The 15542-nt window shown below is 34.8% G+C and overlaps 1 protein-coding gene across 7 annotated transcripts in view; it reads right to left on the bottom strand.

Moving 5' to 3' along the window:
- Positions 1-15542, bottom strand: part of ANKS1B (ankyrin repeat and sterile alpha motif domain containing 1B) — a 441694-nt gene that overhangs the window by 259742 nt on the left and 166410 nt on the right. For all 7 annotated transcript variants that reach the window (XM_037390597.1, XM_037390600.1, XM_037390599.1 and 4 more), the window contains exon 12: positions 11713-11893. In XM_037390597.1, the coding sequence (XP_037246494.1) occupies positions 11713-11893 (181 nt within the window). The remainder of the gene's footprint in view (positions 1-11712; positions 11894-15542) is intronic.

The following is a 15542-nucleotide window of genomic DNA, read 5'->3' as shown; positions in this document are numbered from 1 at the left end:
AGGCAGATATGGGCTGTCAGTTCCACTGACTTGGAATGATTGTCAGGGGGTTTTGCCTATAGGAATCATGAGTATGGTAACCTCTGCAGGGGAGTCAATCACTCAGAAAAAGAAAAGATGGCCAGACCATATATCATTATACAATAGGAAAAAGAAATTTATGATGAGTATTTATTATTCTGTGGTCATGATATAAAACTACATCCTAAGCTACAAAAAAGCTTGGGGTAGTATAGTCCATGCAGTCCATGTTGCTCCAAAGAAATAATGTATGTTTTTACCTTCGTGAAAAATGCCTGGTAATACAGGGAAAAACATCCTTCCCTGTTCCCTGAATCTATATTTTTAATAGTTTCTTCTTTGTTTTGTTATGCCATTTCTTTCTTTTTGAGCATTGCATTCCTCTTGCCTACGAAGATGGCATAGGATACCTTCTACAGAAGGAGGGACAAGAGGGCAATTATACATATCATCTCACTTCTTCAGAGGGATGCGAGCGAGCTAGCAAGCAGGTAGGGTAATTGTAACTGCTTGAATAAACAGCAAGTGATTCAAATAATTGAATATTTAAGGTTTTAACAATTGACTTTCCTGGAATTTATCTCAGAAAAGTAAACCAATAAGCTTGGTTTTACAAATCCTGTATCTCAGCCAGGCTTTCTGATATTCGACGTGGTAAAAGAGACAATTAGAGCTATTTCTATAGCTGAAATATTCAGAATCTCTCCTTTCTCATTATTTTCATTGTTCTGATTCTTTCATGGTTAATAGGAGCTGATTTGTACTGAAGGCTTTCTGGTTTGTCTATGTTAGTGTTTTAGTTTGGCTGGGAAATCTGACAGTTCCCATTTACTGTGTTTTGGTTCACATCCTGGAGCAATCGCAGAGTGCATGAGCTGTATTCCTTCTGGCTGAAATCAAATGAGAAGATGGGCTTCAATGTGAGCACCATACCTTTCTTGACTTTTTTTTTTTTTGAAAATACACTGTTTGTTCTTCCAACATTTTTAAGGTGCCACTAAACATTCAAAGACAGTATTTTAAGATCCAGCAAGTAAATGATACACAGGATTCATGTGAAGGATAGCTGGTTTTTACTTTTGCCTTAGTAATAACGGTATTAAACTGCCTCTTAGTGGACTGTTGCATAGGTAAATACAGTTTTTTCATAATTCAAACTCATTTATCAGAAACAAAAATCCCCAACAACCACCCCACTGTCCTGCTATGGAAACACCAAAACTAGATAAAAAAATTACGCTTCAATCATTTGTCACTGAATTATTGTTATTGAAATATTGCATTATTATTGGATTATAGTTTTGGTTTACAGAATTCCATGGAATCCAGTAAACTTTAAAACTGAATATACTTTTATTACTGAATATAGTTTTATACAGCTACCTTTCTCCTGCTTACAGCTCATGTAAGCTATGTGTAACAGTACGACAGCTCTCAAGCATGAATATATGCATGTACCTGATATCTTGATAAATTAAGAGCTGCCAGGGGAGCGTTATATTTGAAGAAAACCTTAAATTTTAATGTAAAAAGCAAGCATACTAGGCTCCAGAGAATTCAACTAAGTTGAATTTAATCTAAACTAATTTTAATGAAAGTAGCACTAAAAATGCTACAATGAAATTATTTTTTGTGTGTGTTTGGGTTTTCACATATAGCTTGAGGTTTTGCATGGAGATTCTTCTTTCCTGACAAATAAGGATCTTGCAAACAATTGTGCAAGGACATACTTCTCTAAAGCCATTTACAGCCTGACTGATACCAGAAGCACAGATCTTATTATCATAGTTACAAGCTATCCAATACATTAAAAAAGAGACTACAGATAGCATTATAAATTATTGATCATAAGAAGCATGACACAAACTGCTTGGTAAGACTACGCACAAGTCTGTGTTTGATTTTTCTGATGACACGAGATGCGTGTTGCCTCTGCTGTTGCCAATATGGCTTCTGGAGAGGGAAGATTATAGAGAGTCCTGCCATTGCTATGAGGTATGTCTGGAGACAGCAATTCTTAATTATTTTCTTTTTTAAAAAAATTCTTAGGAGATCAGTAATATTATTCCTTGTGAGCTGAACAAGATTGACCCACAGTCCTTTCTTAACAGGGTACTTCATCATGACTTAAATATTAGGAAATAACATACATAAATAATGCCACTACAGAATAAGTCTTCAGTATTTTCATTCTTGTAAATGTACAAACAGTAAATAGCCACTAATAAGCTCTACAATACATCAACAAAAGTGGGAATAAGACTTTTCCTTCAAATTATTTACAAAGGGCTTCTCTTAATATAAGAAAAATATCCATAACTAGGGGAAAAAGCCACAACTGAAAATTATTCTGTCTCAGGAATTGAGAATCTAAGTTCTCCGAACAGTGTTGCTGAAATGCAGACAATTGGCATCACCTGGTGTCACAATCTGCTGGGTGCAAGTCACACAAATGAATCTCTGGAACATAAACAATGGACTTACTAGTCAAGCTTGATTTTTTAAATGATTGGAACAAAAAGTGCAATCCTGTCATGGGGATTAGATTTTAGTTAAGTGTGAAACTCCTTGCAATATTTTGTGTGTACAGAAATTACACATGGGTTTAATGGATAAATCTGTAGAACAAAAAATCTCGTAAGGTTATGTAATACCTAGGAAACATCCATGAGAACCTTGGGCTTAGGAGGACTTTGGCCTGTGAATAGCTGAAAGCTGTAATGATGTTCTGAAGAGGTGTCACTTTGCATTTTTTTTGCAATTACACATTCCCCAAAGGCATTCATGTTTGGTCATTGTCAAATACGATACAGGGTAGAGAAAACTTTAGTCTTACTCAGGCCAACCTTCCTAATGCTTTTTTTTTTAAATATCCTTCTGTTTTTATTACACTTATGAGAATTTATTCATTTAGGTCTCTGACAGTTCTGACATATTTTCAGAGTACAGTTTTGTATCTTCCCCAGACATGGCCATCTGCATCTATCTTCTTCATTTGATTAAGTCCAAAATCTTAATGCTTCCTCTACATAACTCTAAGAAGGTAATGACTCTCTCTCTATGTAAAAAATAGAAATGGGGAAAAAAATCCTTTCAATTTATACAACTTTACAATTAGAGCTACATTACAACTAGAAATACAAAATGAACACTCCTATACAGAACTTGTATGAACAAGTCCAAAATTAAGTATAACATGCAGTGTTTCTATAGATTTTCAAACATATCTCTTGAAAATTTTAATTTATATTATTTGTTATATCCTGAATTTGTGCAACTATTTATTTCTGCCAGAGCACAGAAATGCTCCTCAGAGCAAGGAATATTTTAATTTTTTTTCAAACTTGCCAGTATCTTTTTGAATTCTTATCTAATGATGAACTATCGAGCTAGCTACTGTATAGAAGTTATTCAATAACACAGGAAGAAAGAGACATAAATATTACACCTTGGTTTATAGTAAGATCTATTTGGTCATTCTGAAACCATTCATGAAAACGTGTCAGATTTATTGACTAATTCCTGCTGAAAAAAGGATTTTCAAGGTTAGAAAAAAAATAATGGAACTCACAGTGCCACCTGCATTTTAGACAAAATGATACCAGCTATTCCAAAGTGAGGGAGATCTGGGTTCACTTTTCTCTGTTCACTATAATGGCATCAAAATTTCATTTTCCACAAGAAAACTACCACCTGCAATGTACACTGATAATGTGTCTTTTTTACATTGTTCAACACAAGCTGGTTTTAAAATACCTACTTAATTAGCTAGTGAGTAAGACTGACCCTAACCTAGTTGTTGGATATTCACAAAAGGTATAGAAAGTTTGTTTTCCCACCCATATAGACCATTTTTTAAATGCAGTGTGGAACATAAAAAGAGTGATCTATTACACCAAATGACAGTAGCATTACAATTGGATAGCAAGAAACAGCAAATAGAAAAAGATGTAGTTGAATTAGATGCACAGAGAGTAAGAAAGAGAAATAGAAATTGTCTTTTATTTCTGAGTGGTTTTAGGAGAAAAGAAAAAAGATAAAATTCTTTCTTACTGGTTGGTATGTAATTGGTTTTGGGGTTTTTTTTGAACAGGATATCACAAAATATGCTCAGAGGACTAAAAGTTCTTTTAAAAAACCACTTTTTTTTAACACATTTTTGCCATTTCCTTCAATTCTAATCATCTCAGCTCAGAAATATATCTGGTGAGCAGAAAGCTTTCTAAAAGATAAAACTTTCTGCTAATGAGAAGTAGAAAAGCGATTAAATATGAGTAAGAGGACAAGATAATAAGAAAGGAAAAATAGACTTAAATGTAGGATAGAATATTCTAAATAATGTTACAATGTTTAAATTCATTCACAGAGTTCAAGAAAACTGTACTACAACACTGTGAGGAACTGAAGACGGAAACATCCTAGTGCTCTTTTCTCATAGCGCTCATATCCTGCAATGGCAATTCTGACAAAGTTTTCCTGAGCGTCCCTCTGCAGCTTGGTCAATCTTACTTACAAAATGTCCAAAGGAAAGATAAAGGAACAATATAAGGCATGCTGACAGCCTAAAGAATAAAACAATCTATCTCTGCAAATGGTCCCACTACAAGTAAAGGAGTTATTTTGCTTCCAGCTTATTAAAAAAACCTAACAAAACAAACCAAAAACAGCAAAGAGTTGACTAAGATGACAATCAGACAAATACGAGTATTGCCTATAGTTACTGTGCTTCTAGAAATGGCTAAGGATTGTAAATGAAATGTTACAGAAAATATTTTTTCTTTTGACCTTACATGTCAGGATAATTGTTATAACTGAAAAAATGCACATCAGATATATATATAATAAAAATTGCATTGCTTCTAACAATTTCATTCATAACTTGTTTCTCCAAAGAAGCTCTTTAAAGATCCTTTATAGGATTACTATTTTAATCTCTGATGCTCCTTCAGGAAAACATTTTTCTGTTGTGGCAAACCACTGTTACATGACTGTTCTGTCATCTCACAAAAGAAAAGGACATGTGCAACTAAATGAAGTGTGATAGATTTGAATAGTGTAAATAGACATGTACGCAAACATGCCTAGATTACTTTACGTTTACTTGAGGGGCAAAGAAAGAGTTGAAGAAACAGCTAATATCTGAAACTGACTGTAGTGTAACACGCAGTGTCCCTAAGGATCCTGAGGGAAATCTTCCCCAAGTTTAGAACAGGATCTAAGAAATTCTCATCTCCAGCATCATCACAGCACTGCTCTGTTTCTTACCTTACTGCTTGCCAGAGTGAGGCCTAAGAATATAGGCTTTCAAAATTAGTAAATGTATTGTACATTACATGGGATTTTTTCCCCCTGTATTGCCCACCACTAACTGGCTTTATTCATAGTAAGCAAATAATGCAGGGGAAAATAGCAAATCCTCTGAGGAATAGCCATTTGAATAAAAGACAGGCACGCACACTGCTCAACACGTGCCTATCCACATGTGGTCAGATGGTTAGAATTTAACTTGAAAAGAGATTAGCTGTTCATGTAATTTCTTGTTTTATTAACACATCCAATGCTATATGTGACAACAGAGCTTAGACACCCATCTGCAGTTTTATTCCTTCAATATGCCTGCTTCAACTTGTTTTATTTTCATACTAGTTTACTATTGACTTAGCAATCAGAATGTCCACATACTTAGTGACATGTGAGACAGTATGTTTGGAAAGCAGGTTCAACTAACAGCTGCTAAATGGGTTTAGCCGAGATAATTCATTTAAGCCTGAGACAAGACTGAAAGATAACATTACTGAAGAGCTAGGTAACACTGTCATAAAGTTTAAGTTGGAAAGATATAACTATCTCCAAAAAGATTATTTTAAAGTACAGGTGGCATGGGATCTAGGGGTTTATTGTATCTAACATTTTATGAAAGCACTAGTACAGAAGATCAGTTTCTTGCAAAAAGATGTATTGTTTTCAAATGGAATGACAGGAGTCTGTTTCATCTACAGCTTTCCAGGAATCGCCTCACTTGGGTCTTTATGCTGTCAGGTTTTTGGATATCATACACTCCATGTTGACATATTTGTAACAGTGAGATATAATTACAATGAGCTGCATGATGTTGTTTTGAAACTGGAAGGTGAAAAGACAATTAGCACTTAACAAATACAAATTTGTAATATTAATTAACCCTACATTTCTCTGTTACCGTGGGACAGACTATCTTTGCCTTGGGTAACTATGCAAAGGCTGGAATTAGAAGCAGCAAAAAGTAAGGCAACATAAGGAGACCTTAATATGCTACATCTGCTGGACAACTTAATTACAACAAAAGAGAAATTGTTTGAGACAGTACTGAGTATGATCCCCAGTAGCAGTTCCTGGAATAGCTCTAATATGTCACTAATTGCACTCAGTTGAACTTGGCTTTAAATTGAAGGGAAAAAAAAAGATAACCTTCACACACGAAAAGGCTCAAATTAACCTGGTTTGTAGAATGTCTTGGCAGATTTTGTTGTATTGTAATCAAGAAGATGATGAAGAAAATTAAAAACCAGAGAAAAGAGGGCTTGAATTTGACCTTCTCAGACATTTCATCTAGAAGAGCTCTCAATCAATGATAGGTTGGTACAGGCTTGTAATACCAGTTTTTTCAAATGTTCCCTCACTAGACATGCAGGTTTCCATATACAGGAGATGGGAATGCTTTATTTACCAGCATTTGTTGATTAGCTTATTTCATTACATGCCAATATTTTCCCCTTTCTCTATCACTGGAAAGCCATGCATTATTTTCATAATTAGCAAGGTATGGTTAACAGAAAAAGTGTACCATGAACTTACATACAGTATACCTAAAAATACCTTCTAGCAATAAAAAATATTTTGTTTTTTCTTTGGATTCCTTTTCTTTTGTTTTTCACTTCCAGTAATTCCAAAACTTTTCATAACTGAAGAAAGAGAGCTTGAAGAGTCTACATAAACATCACAGTTTGATCTTTTCATATCAGATCCTAATAAATGAGATATTTGAATGAGAAAGTAATGTTGACCTATTTCAAATAGCAGCTTTGCTAATGCCACATAAAGGAACACTCCTCCAGAAGAATAAATTTTGATTGTATCTAGAGTGCAACATAGCCAGGAATTTTAGACCAGACCTCTGAACCAAGGTTCTGATACTTACTAACAGCCACAGTAATATGCTGAATATCTTGATTCTCTCAAAAGAGAAAGACAAACCTGCAAGCTGATCTTTAAATGCAGGACTGCTTTTGCTTCAGAAAAATTGGGCTTGTGAGACAAAACAATTTGATCAGATATTTACTTTAAAGAAAGATCTGAAGACACTTCTAGAAGAAAACTGAGGTGTGACTCAAATACTACCTTTCCATTCTAGAAGAGAAAAAATTATAATCCACATATTAAAGATTGAATTATTGAATTGTACATTCTGGGTTGTTTTAAGGAACACCGTAGCCTTCTTAGATGAATGAAATAACATTACTCATTGCCAGAAAACTAGACATGTAAAAAGGGAGAGCTACATTAAGGTCCTACAGTGGAGACAGACTTTATAACTAAGATATAAACTCAGTGAATACCTTTAGATACCACAACAAGATGAGAGAAATACTGTATACTCTTTTACAATGAATGGTATAGAGAATTTATTGAAAATTTAAATATTTTCATGGGCTGAAAATAAAGATTGCTGTGAGATTACCTACAGACAACTGCTGACATTTTTGCTGCATACATGCATCTCAGTAGAGATCTATTTTCTGATCTGAAACAGAACAAGAATATCTGCAGAACTGTCTTTTTCATTTCACAGCCCAATTATGCTTGGTACATGAAGACGTAATGAAGTTAATACAGGTTAGAGAAAGATCCATTATTTTAAGTGATCAAGCAGAAATGAAAAATAAAATAATCCAGAATGACAGTTTCAGTTGCAGTGTTGATTGTACCAAGCTGACGTTACCAAGATGGCCACAATTTTGCTGCCTTCAGTCTTGAAGATTTACATTTTCAAAAGATCTTCCGAGAGGCACATACCAAGGCACAGAGCTACGAGATGAGATCCCAGTCTGAAAGCCCAGACTGCCCTCTTCTGGAGGGAATGATCTTGCACATCTACAGGTCTGCTCACGGTCAGTTACATGAGGAACATCTCACAAACGAAACTATCATCTGATTATCAAGTCTTTAATTTTTCATTGGTGTTTGGTATGATAACACATACTAAATACGTATTCAGATGATCAAGAAAATGACTAGCATCTTGCCATGACAGAGTTACATACAGTAATTACTTCCTCGTGCAATGGCATGGACTTTTATATAGAAAGTTTAATGACAGTAGCCGACATTATTTGGATCCACTGACCTCCAACTTGAAGTGAAGTGCAATACTACAAAAGCATGATCATCCTCTCTGAATTTGATAACACTTCTATGAAGTCAATGTTTTTGCTGCAAATGAAGCTGTGAAAGTAGGACACGCCACAGCTGCACTCAGAGTCTGCCCTGTGTATTACTGGAGCGAGAGAAGAGTTTCTATCAACTCGCTAAAGGTTCTTCCACCAGTTCAAGTTCAAAACAAATAAAAGAATCTTTATCCTTACATTTCAGTTGCAGGCAACCTGATATTAAGGTATTTTCTGCCATCCATGCAGGCAACATACATGGTTTTGCCTAACACTACAAGACCATCTGACCCCAAAGCTAAAGTACATACTTACCATTGTATGTGGACTGATCTCCAGCTAATTAATCAGAAAATGTTGCCATATGCTGTCAGTCGGTTAATACAGTGCTGTGGTAGAGTTCAGTGGTTTTCTACTTGACAGAAACACACTTCTTGAAAATCAGGATCCCTGTTTCAAATCAGGGGATGTAGGGAATTAGCAAATGCCAAGAGTAAAACTGTGATCCCCAAACATAAAAAGGAGTTTTCTCTAATCCACTAAAAATTACAAGAGGTTGATTCTTTTTTGGTAGCAGACTATTGAGGCAGAGGTGAAATGATAAAGATTTTAGAATTAGAATAATTATTTTGTTGTATTCATCTCCTACTCCTATCTGAATGATAACAAACCACTGCAGGTTTCCTTAAGAAAACATAAAAAGCACTGAAATCTAGTAAGGAAATACTAATGCCTTATTTAGATGGCAGTTCCTGATTTAGAACTCCTGTAAAAAGCATTCTGATTGTTTCAAAGACGGCAACAGAAAACTACTATCTGCAGTTACTGTGAAAATGGGTTCCTTCTGTGTATTGTTTCTTTCCAGTCAGCCAGAACACCCTTGACCTCAATAAGCATGATGAAATTATTTGTTGCTTTTTGCTGCTGATGCTTTTTTTAAAAAAAAAAGACACATAAATGCCAAATAATATAATATAGAAGGAAACACTCAAATGTGCAAAAATCCTCAACTATTACTGAACTAACCATCCTTTCAAGATGTAGATCTTCCATCAATTTTCAGAACAAGTTGGCGATTCAGAGGATTATAATCAAGACATATGATGAATTGTGACTGTTCTTACTCTAGATCTGGAAAAGGAACAAGCAACCTTTCAGTGAAACATCAACTAGCTAAAGCAGAAAAAAAGCTGTAGCAGAACACTGCTCCCGCTACTTCTTGCTGGCCATCATTATTCAAGGTTCAGCTTTTAATAATCTGGGTAAGAGACAAGCTTCAGAGACTTTTCCAGGAGAGACAATTCTGATCTGTTCTTTCTGTATGTTGTTATTTTCTTTACACATTAGTACTCCTTGTCTCTTGCAGAATTACAGTTCATCTATCATTAAGGAGTTGAAAGGACCTTAATGAGCAAAATTAAATGTTGATTTTTGTCATTCAGACTATGATTGTGTCTAATCTGTGATCCTATATATTACTTAAATAATTCTAGGATAGAAAACATCTGAGAAGGGGGGGGTGCGAACTGCACTATTACTATAATTATTTCATTTATTGATGGTAAACTAAAAGATTTACTTATGGTAAACTGTATTCTAGAAAAACTTGTAGAAGCCACCCAGAACTTTTTTCTGAGCTTTCTAGGCAGAGACAAGAGGAAATTCAGCTTCCACTTAATCCATAAATCAAATCATCCACAAATTAGAAATGCACAGTTCTAATAAGCATGATTATAGTTCCAATTTCAGAACAAATTAAATACAGTGATTAAAAGTTTCTGAGTACAGTCCATTGTAAATTTAACCAAAGAAGATAAAAGTAAAGGAAATCTAGATATTGTGAAGAACTTAACCAGAACTGTGCAATAGCAGAAATCTGGAGGAGTTAATTATGTAAGTCCAATGAATGTTCTGTTTCCTTGTTTTTACTTTTAGACAGCAAGACATATTTAGTATCATTTAACTACCCAGAATAAAATTGTGGTCACTGAAGAGAATTTACAGTAGAAAAAACAATAACAAAACCCACTCAAACCCCTAAAGAATCAAATGACCACAGACCTAGGAATAAAAGATACCATTACAATTAATTCTAGTTAGACTCAAAAAGATTTGCTATATCCAAGAATACAAGCACAATGGTTTAGTTTCAAAGATAATGACAACCAGTCTGAGAAAAACAATATGAATAATTTCTGATCATTTTAACTCTTTCTTCATCGTAACAGACAGGATTTCTCACTCTTTAACTTATTTCACAACAGTTCTTTTACAATATAGTTTTCCTTTGATCCAAGTATTTTTTCATCATTTAAAAGCAGAAGTTTTCAGAATTTTCTTAAACCTTACCAACCAGAAATGTAGAGGATTCATCTCATTTGCAGACCAGTGCTACAGAAGCCAATTGATAAGTTCACACTGAAATTCAACATTTGTATTCTTTTTTATTTTACAGTAATTTACTTCCATTGATATCTTAATTACCCCTTTAAAGGAAATAACTCCATCTGCAGATCACATAAACTATCTATTAGATATTTGTTTTAATATATCAGCTTCCCCAAATACTACACCCTCCTGCTACAAGTTTATCCTAAATAAAGCATCTTGCATATGAAATGTGAAGGACAGAAGTAGCTAAATGCATAGGTTACTGACACTTACTTGCTCCTGAAGTTTTGATCTGTGAAGAAGAAAATATTTTAATCCTTTTTAAAGCATTTTTGTTATGTAAACAGCTATATACAGATAAAATCTTCACAGTTACAAGCACACAGTCTATTAAATTCTTATCATCAGAGCAAATATATTAAAGTTTTACTTTAATGAATCCCATTACTACTGCAGAAACAATGTCAGGTTACTTAGAAATCTTCCCTTCCTCATCTTTACTGACGGTTACCTAATGATTTCTCATTACATTTTTCCAACTTAAAATTCATATTAGAGTATGCTGACCACACAATGATGATGTGTACCTGAATCACCACAATTTCAAAAACTACAAAACCAAAATTCTAGGCATTTCTGTAAAGCAAAGTTTGTTTCATTCAAAAAATAACATTCAGGAAAAAGTGTATTTCAGTAATATTGGTCAGGAAACATGAGAACCCTTTGTTGAGCAGCAAAAAACAAAATCAGGAATAATTCTGTGTATTTATGATAAACATATTTCACTACCAAAGACAACAGCAATACCAGCTTAAACCTGCAGACCTATAGCTTTATAAAACTTTGTGATAGGCAAAGTAAACTTTTGTTTCTATACCTGGAAGCTCTCTCTCTTCAACACTGTATTCCAGAGATCCAAGGGAATAATTAGCTGGACTGATTGCAGGAGTAGAAATAAAACTTGTACAGCCAACGGATGAGGTGATTTCAAAATAATTGTGGCTGTGATTCATTCGATGAAATTCCAGAGAAGATACTATTGATGTGCGCTGCTTGGGCTACAAGAAAAATAGAAATTTGGAGTGAAAAATGCAGACGTTTTCCACAGTTTTCATTACTTGGCATTTAATAAATTTACCTAGGGCTTCTCTCTTTTTACTGTTTTTATTTTGCTCAAAGGTTATACTAGTAAAAATCATTTAATATGACAAAATATGGTGTGTAGAGAGAGTTTCCTTCCAAAATTTGGATTAATCTTTATTAGAAAAAATGCATGTCTTCATTCTAATCAACTTAATTCAAAATAAAATAGGCTTTTACAGCCTTGCATATAATAATTGTAATCATCTTTTGTTAAGAAAGGGAAGTCTTCACCAGCTGCATTGCTGGGTACATCTTGCAAAACAATTAGACTGCTGACGCCTGTATAATGAAATTTAGAAAATAATACCAAGCACTCATCACTCAAAAGCAACCCTCTGCTGTTTACAATTTATGAAGTGCTGCCTTAAGTATTCAAAGACTGAAATGTCTAAGAGCTTAGGGAAAAAGTGTCAGCTTAAAAATCATACATGAAAATCAAACTTTCTTTGTGAATTTTCGTGGAATAGTGAAAAACTTGATACTGGTTTGTATCAAACATTTACTTTTGAAGTGAACCTCTGAACTGAACCCACTTAATGGCTGTGCTTCGGATTGCAGAGCAGCTTCAGAGCATTAGAAACATTCCTTTTTAAGGTACATTCCAGGATCGCACAAAAAATGTTCCTTTACGGCCTTTTGACCACAGGACCACACTGAAGCTAGCCCAGATTAAAACCAATTAAATCTATATAGTGTAATCATCAGGTCAGCAGCAACTTTTTCACCACACAGATCTGTTTCTATTGCACTGCACTACTTATTGATATAGACAATCTTAGTGCTCGATGTCATGGACTATAAGCCACAGACCACTGATGATGGCTTGCAATGTCACGCTACATAGTCTGTTGCAGCATTTATCTGGCTCCATAGTCAAAATATCCTAACTCCATGATGCTCCTTGCTGCTTCAAGACCAACAACTTGAATCGTTAATCATTTCTTCCAAAACAGAAGAGGCTCTGCATCCAGGTGTATAGCTATCTGTACTTTTATTTCACGACAGTCAAAAACCTCTCAGGAACTGCTGCCTTAGATAAATAAAGCTGGGAAAAGTAAACAGAAAAATAGAGTAAAGGATGCTTTAACTCTTCTTGTTGCATGTCAGGCTTAAAAGGTCAGAATATTTGTAAAGGTCAAGAATTTGCTATTTATTAGTGTCAAGACCAAATTGTTACTCTGGGAGCAATAAGCTTGGACTATGAAGCTATTCACCAACCCTTACTTAAAACTACCTGTTAAAATGCAATCTATCCCATTGGAGTAATTATCAAATTTGTTTGTGGTCTATTTCATTTTAGGTTACAAGTCCTGCAAAGTTTGAGTTACAAATACAGAACCAGACTGTTTTCACTAAAAAAATCACTTTTTCTACTGAAATGTCAGACAAAATATTAGACTTAGATCTGTGTAATGTTGATTGCTTTTAAAGTTGTGTTGGGCACCATGTGAATTAACTGTGTCCTGTTAAAACTGAGGAAAATTGCAAAGGGTAAATTTGGGCACTCATCTGGAACTCATCTATGGTCAGTTGAGGGGATTTAGTTTCTTTAATAATGAAAAACAGCTTCTGCTTTGAAAGACTGACTCCCAGGGCTAGTAATTTCATGGGAGAGTTCAATGAACAGGGACAGACTCCAGCATCACAGTCTGGTTACAAGTCATTGTTTGGGACCTGAGCCAAAATAATTCTCTGATGAGACCCAGAATATTCATTTGTGTTAATTAAAGCTAAACTGCACACTTTCACTAGACAACAAATTTATCAATGACCTAATTACTTCTAAAACTGAAAAAGATCTCCAGTCATTTAGAAACATATTTATGGCCCTTTCCCAAGCAATGTCTTTGTGGTTTTGCAGGACTACAACCTCCAAGTTGAAAACATGTTTTCTCTTTGTTCATGATAACAGGCAACCATCTGCTAACCTGGGTGATACAAAATACCTCCTATATTACTTTAGGCTTTGACATCATTATTATTACATCAAAGAAATGTATCTCAGTTTTGTACATCTTTACAATCTATGAATTCTGTACAGAACCTCACAAAGCCACTACTGCTCTACAGCATAAACCTTCTGCTATATTATATTGGCATCTGTCAACATATGCCAGTAATTTTTGTACATAGTTACACAGGAATATAGCCCTGAGCTTTTGTATTAACTAGAGCAGCCTTTTTCACCTTTGCTGGGTCACGTAAAATTTTACGTTGTTAAAGTATGCTAAATATTCATTAATACATGCTAGGAGATGCAGTAGTTTGTGTTGACTGTATCCCTCTGCCTGTGTCTCTCTAAAGTACAGCGTGCACAAAAATTAGGATAAAATTTAGTTTCAGAATTAGATAACTAAATTTGCAGCATAGCTATTAACATCTACAGTAGGTATTTAAGATCCCTTTAGAGTCAACTGAGACCTAGTCAGAGAACAAGTCACCTCACCTGTCACCTTGGTATTATATTAGCTCACTTGCCTTAACGCAGGTATCTACTATCACTGGAGATTCCCTGGGGCATCCCACTTGGCCTTCAGCTGCCATTCAGAAGAGTGCAGGTCTCCCCCATGTATGCCCCATATCACATCTGGCAGCCATGTGCATGTCAAAGACCCCTTTATGGCACCTCAAATGAGCATGATGGGAGATTAGATATCCAAATCAGACAGATATTCTTATATAGAGATGAAAGCATAGGTGTTTTAGTCCCAGATTGAATCCCACCTCTAGCTCATGCGTAGACACACTCTAGAAACCTTACTTCATTTGTTAGAATCTGGAGTCAAATTCCAGCCCCACTGGCAGAACGTGTAGGCAGCAATTATACAAGTCACTGAAGTCTTGTACCTTGGTTTCCTGGGTTGCATCTGCCAAAGCAACTTCTAAATTACATTTACAAAGACTTCTTGAGGCTGGCCCTGAATAATTCTAAGATTATTTACTACATGGAATACCATAATGCCCAGGAAATGTAGTCGGTGGTCAAGGTTTTATAGCTGTGGAGATTGTACAAACACAAAACTCTGTCCAAAGAGATGATGTATCCTTCACTCTTTGTATCAAAGCCAGCTTTTTTGTCTTTCTCATACTACTCAAAAGGTGTGGACAAACTTAGATAACCCTTACTAAATGGCTTAACTTCGCCCCAGTACGTATGCTACATAGCCACATGCTGATTTGTCCTTAAGTAGATTTTCTTTATTCATTACATTCATGTATTTAAAATACTTGGTACATGTAAATCTCTTTAATGACTGCTTTTGTTTACTTTAAAATGTTTATTTGTGACTATTATTTCAGTTGTCATAATATCAACCTAGAAAATCCTAGACTATGCTAAAACAGCATACCAAATCAGGCTAATGAAGAAACCTTATCATCAATGTAAAAGCAAAAATATATCAATAACAAATCTTCTAAAATATTGCAATAAGAATATTTAAATAGCTTTCAAATCAGGTCTAAGAAGAAGAGTATTTTCCTGTGAAGTCAGTACTGAATGCGTATCAATGAAAGATACCACTCTGAACACTGCAAAACACAGGAAAGGCATCAAAATACTCA

The sequence above is a fragment of the Falco rusticolus genome, chromosome 5, assembly GCF_015220075.1.
Source record: "Falco rusticolus isolate bFalRus1 chromosome 5, bFalRus1.pri, whole genome shotgun sequence".
Lineage (NCBI taxonomy): Eukaryota > Metazoa > Chordata > Aves > Falconiformes > Falconidae > Falco > Falco rusticolus.
Note: the sequence above shows the minus strand (reverse complement) of the source record. Positions and strands in the feature narration are given on the sequence as shown.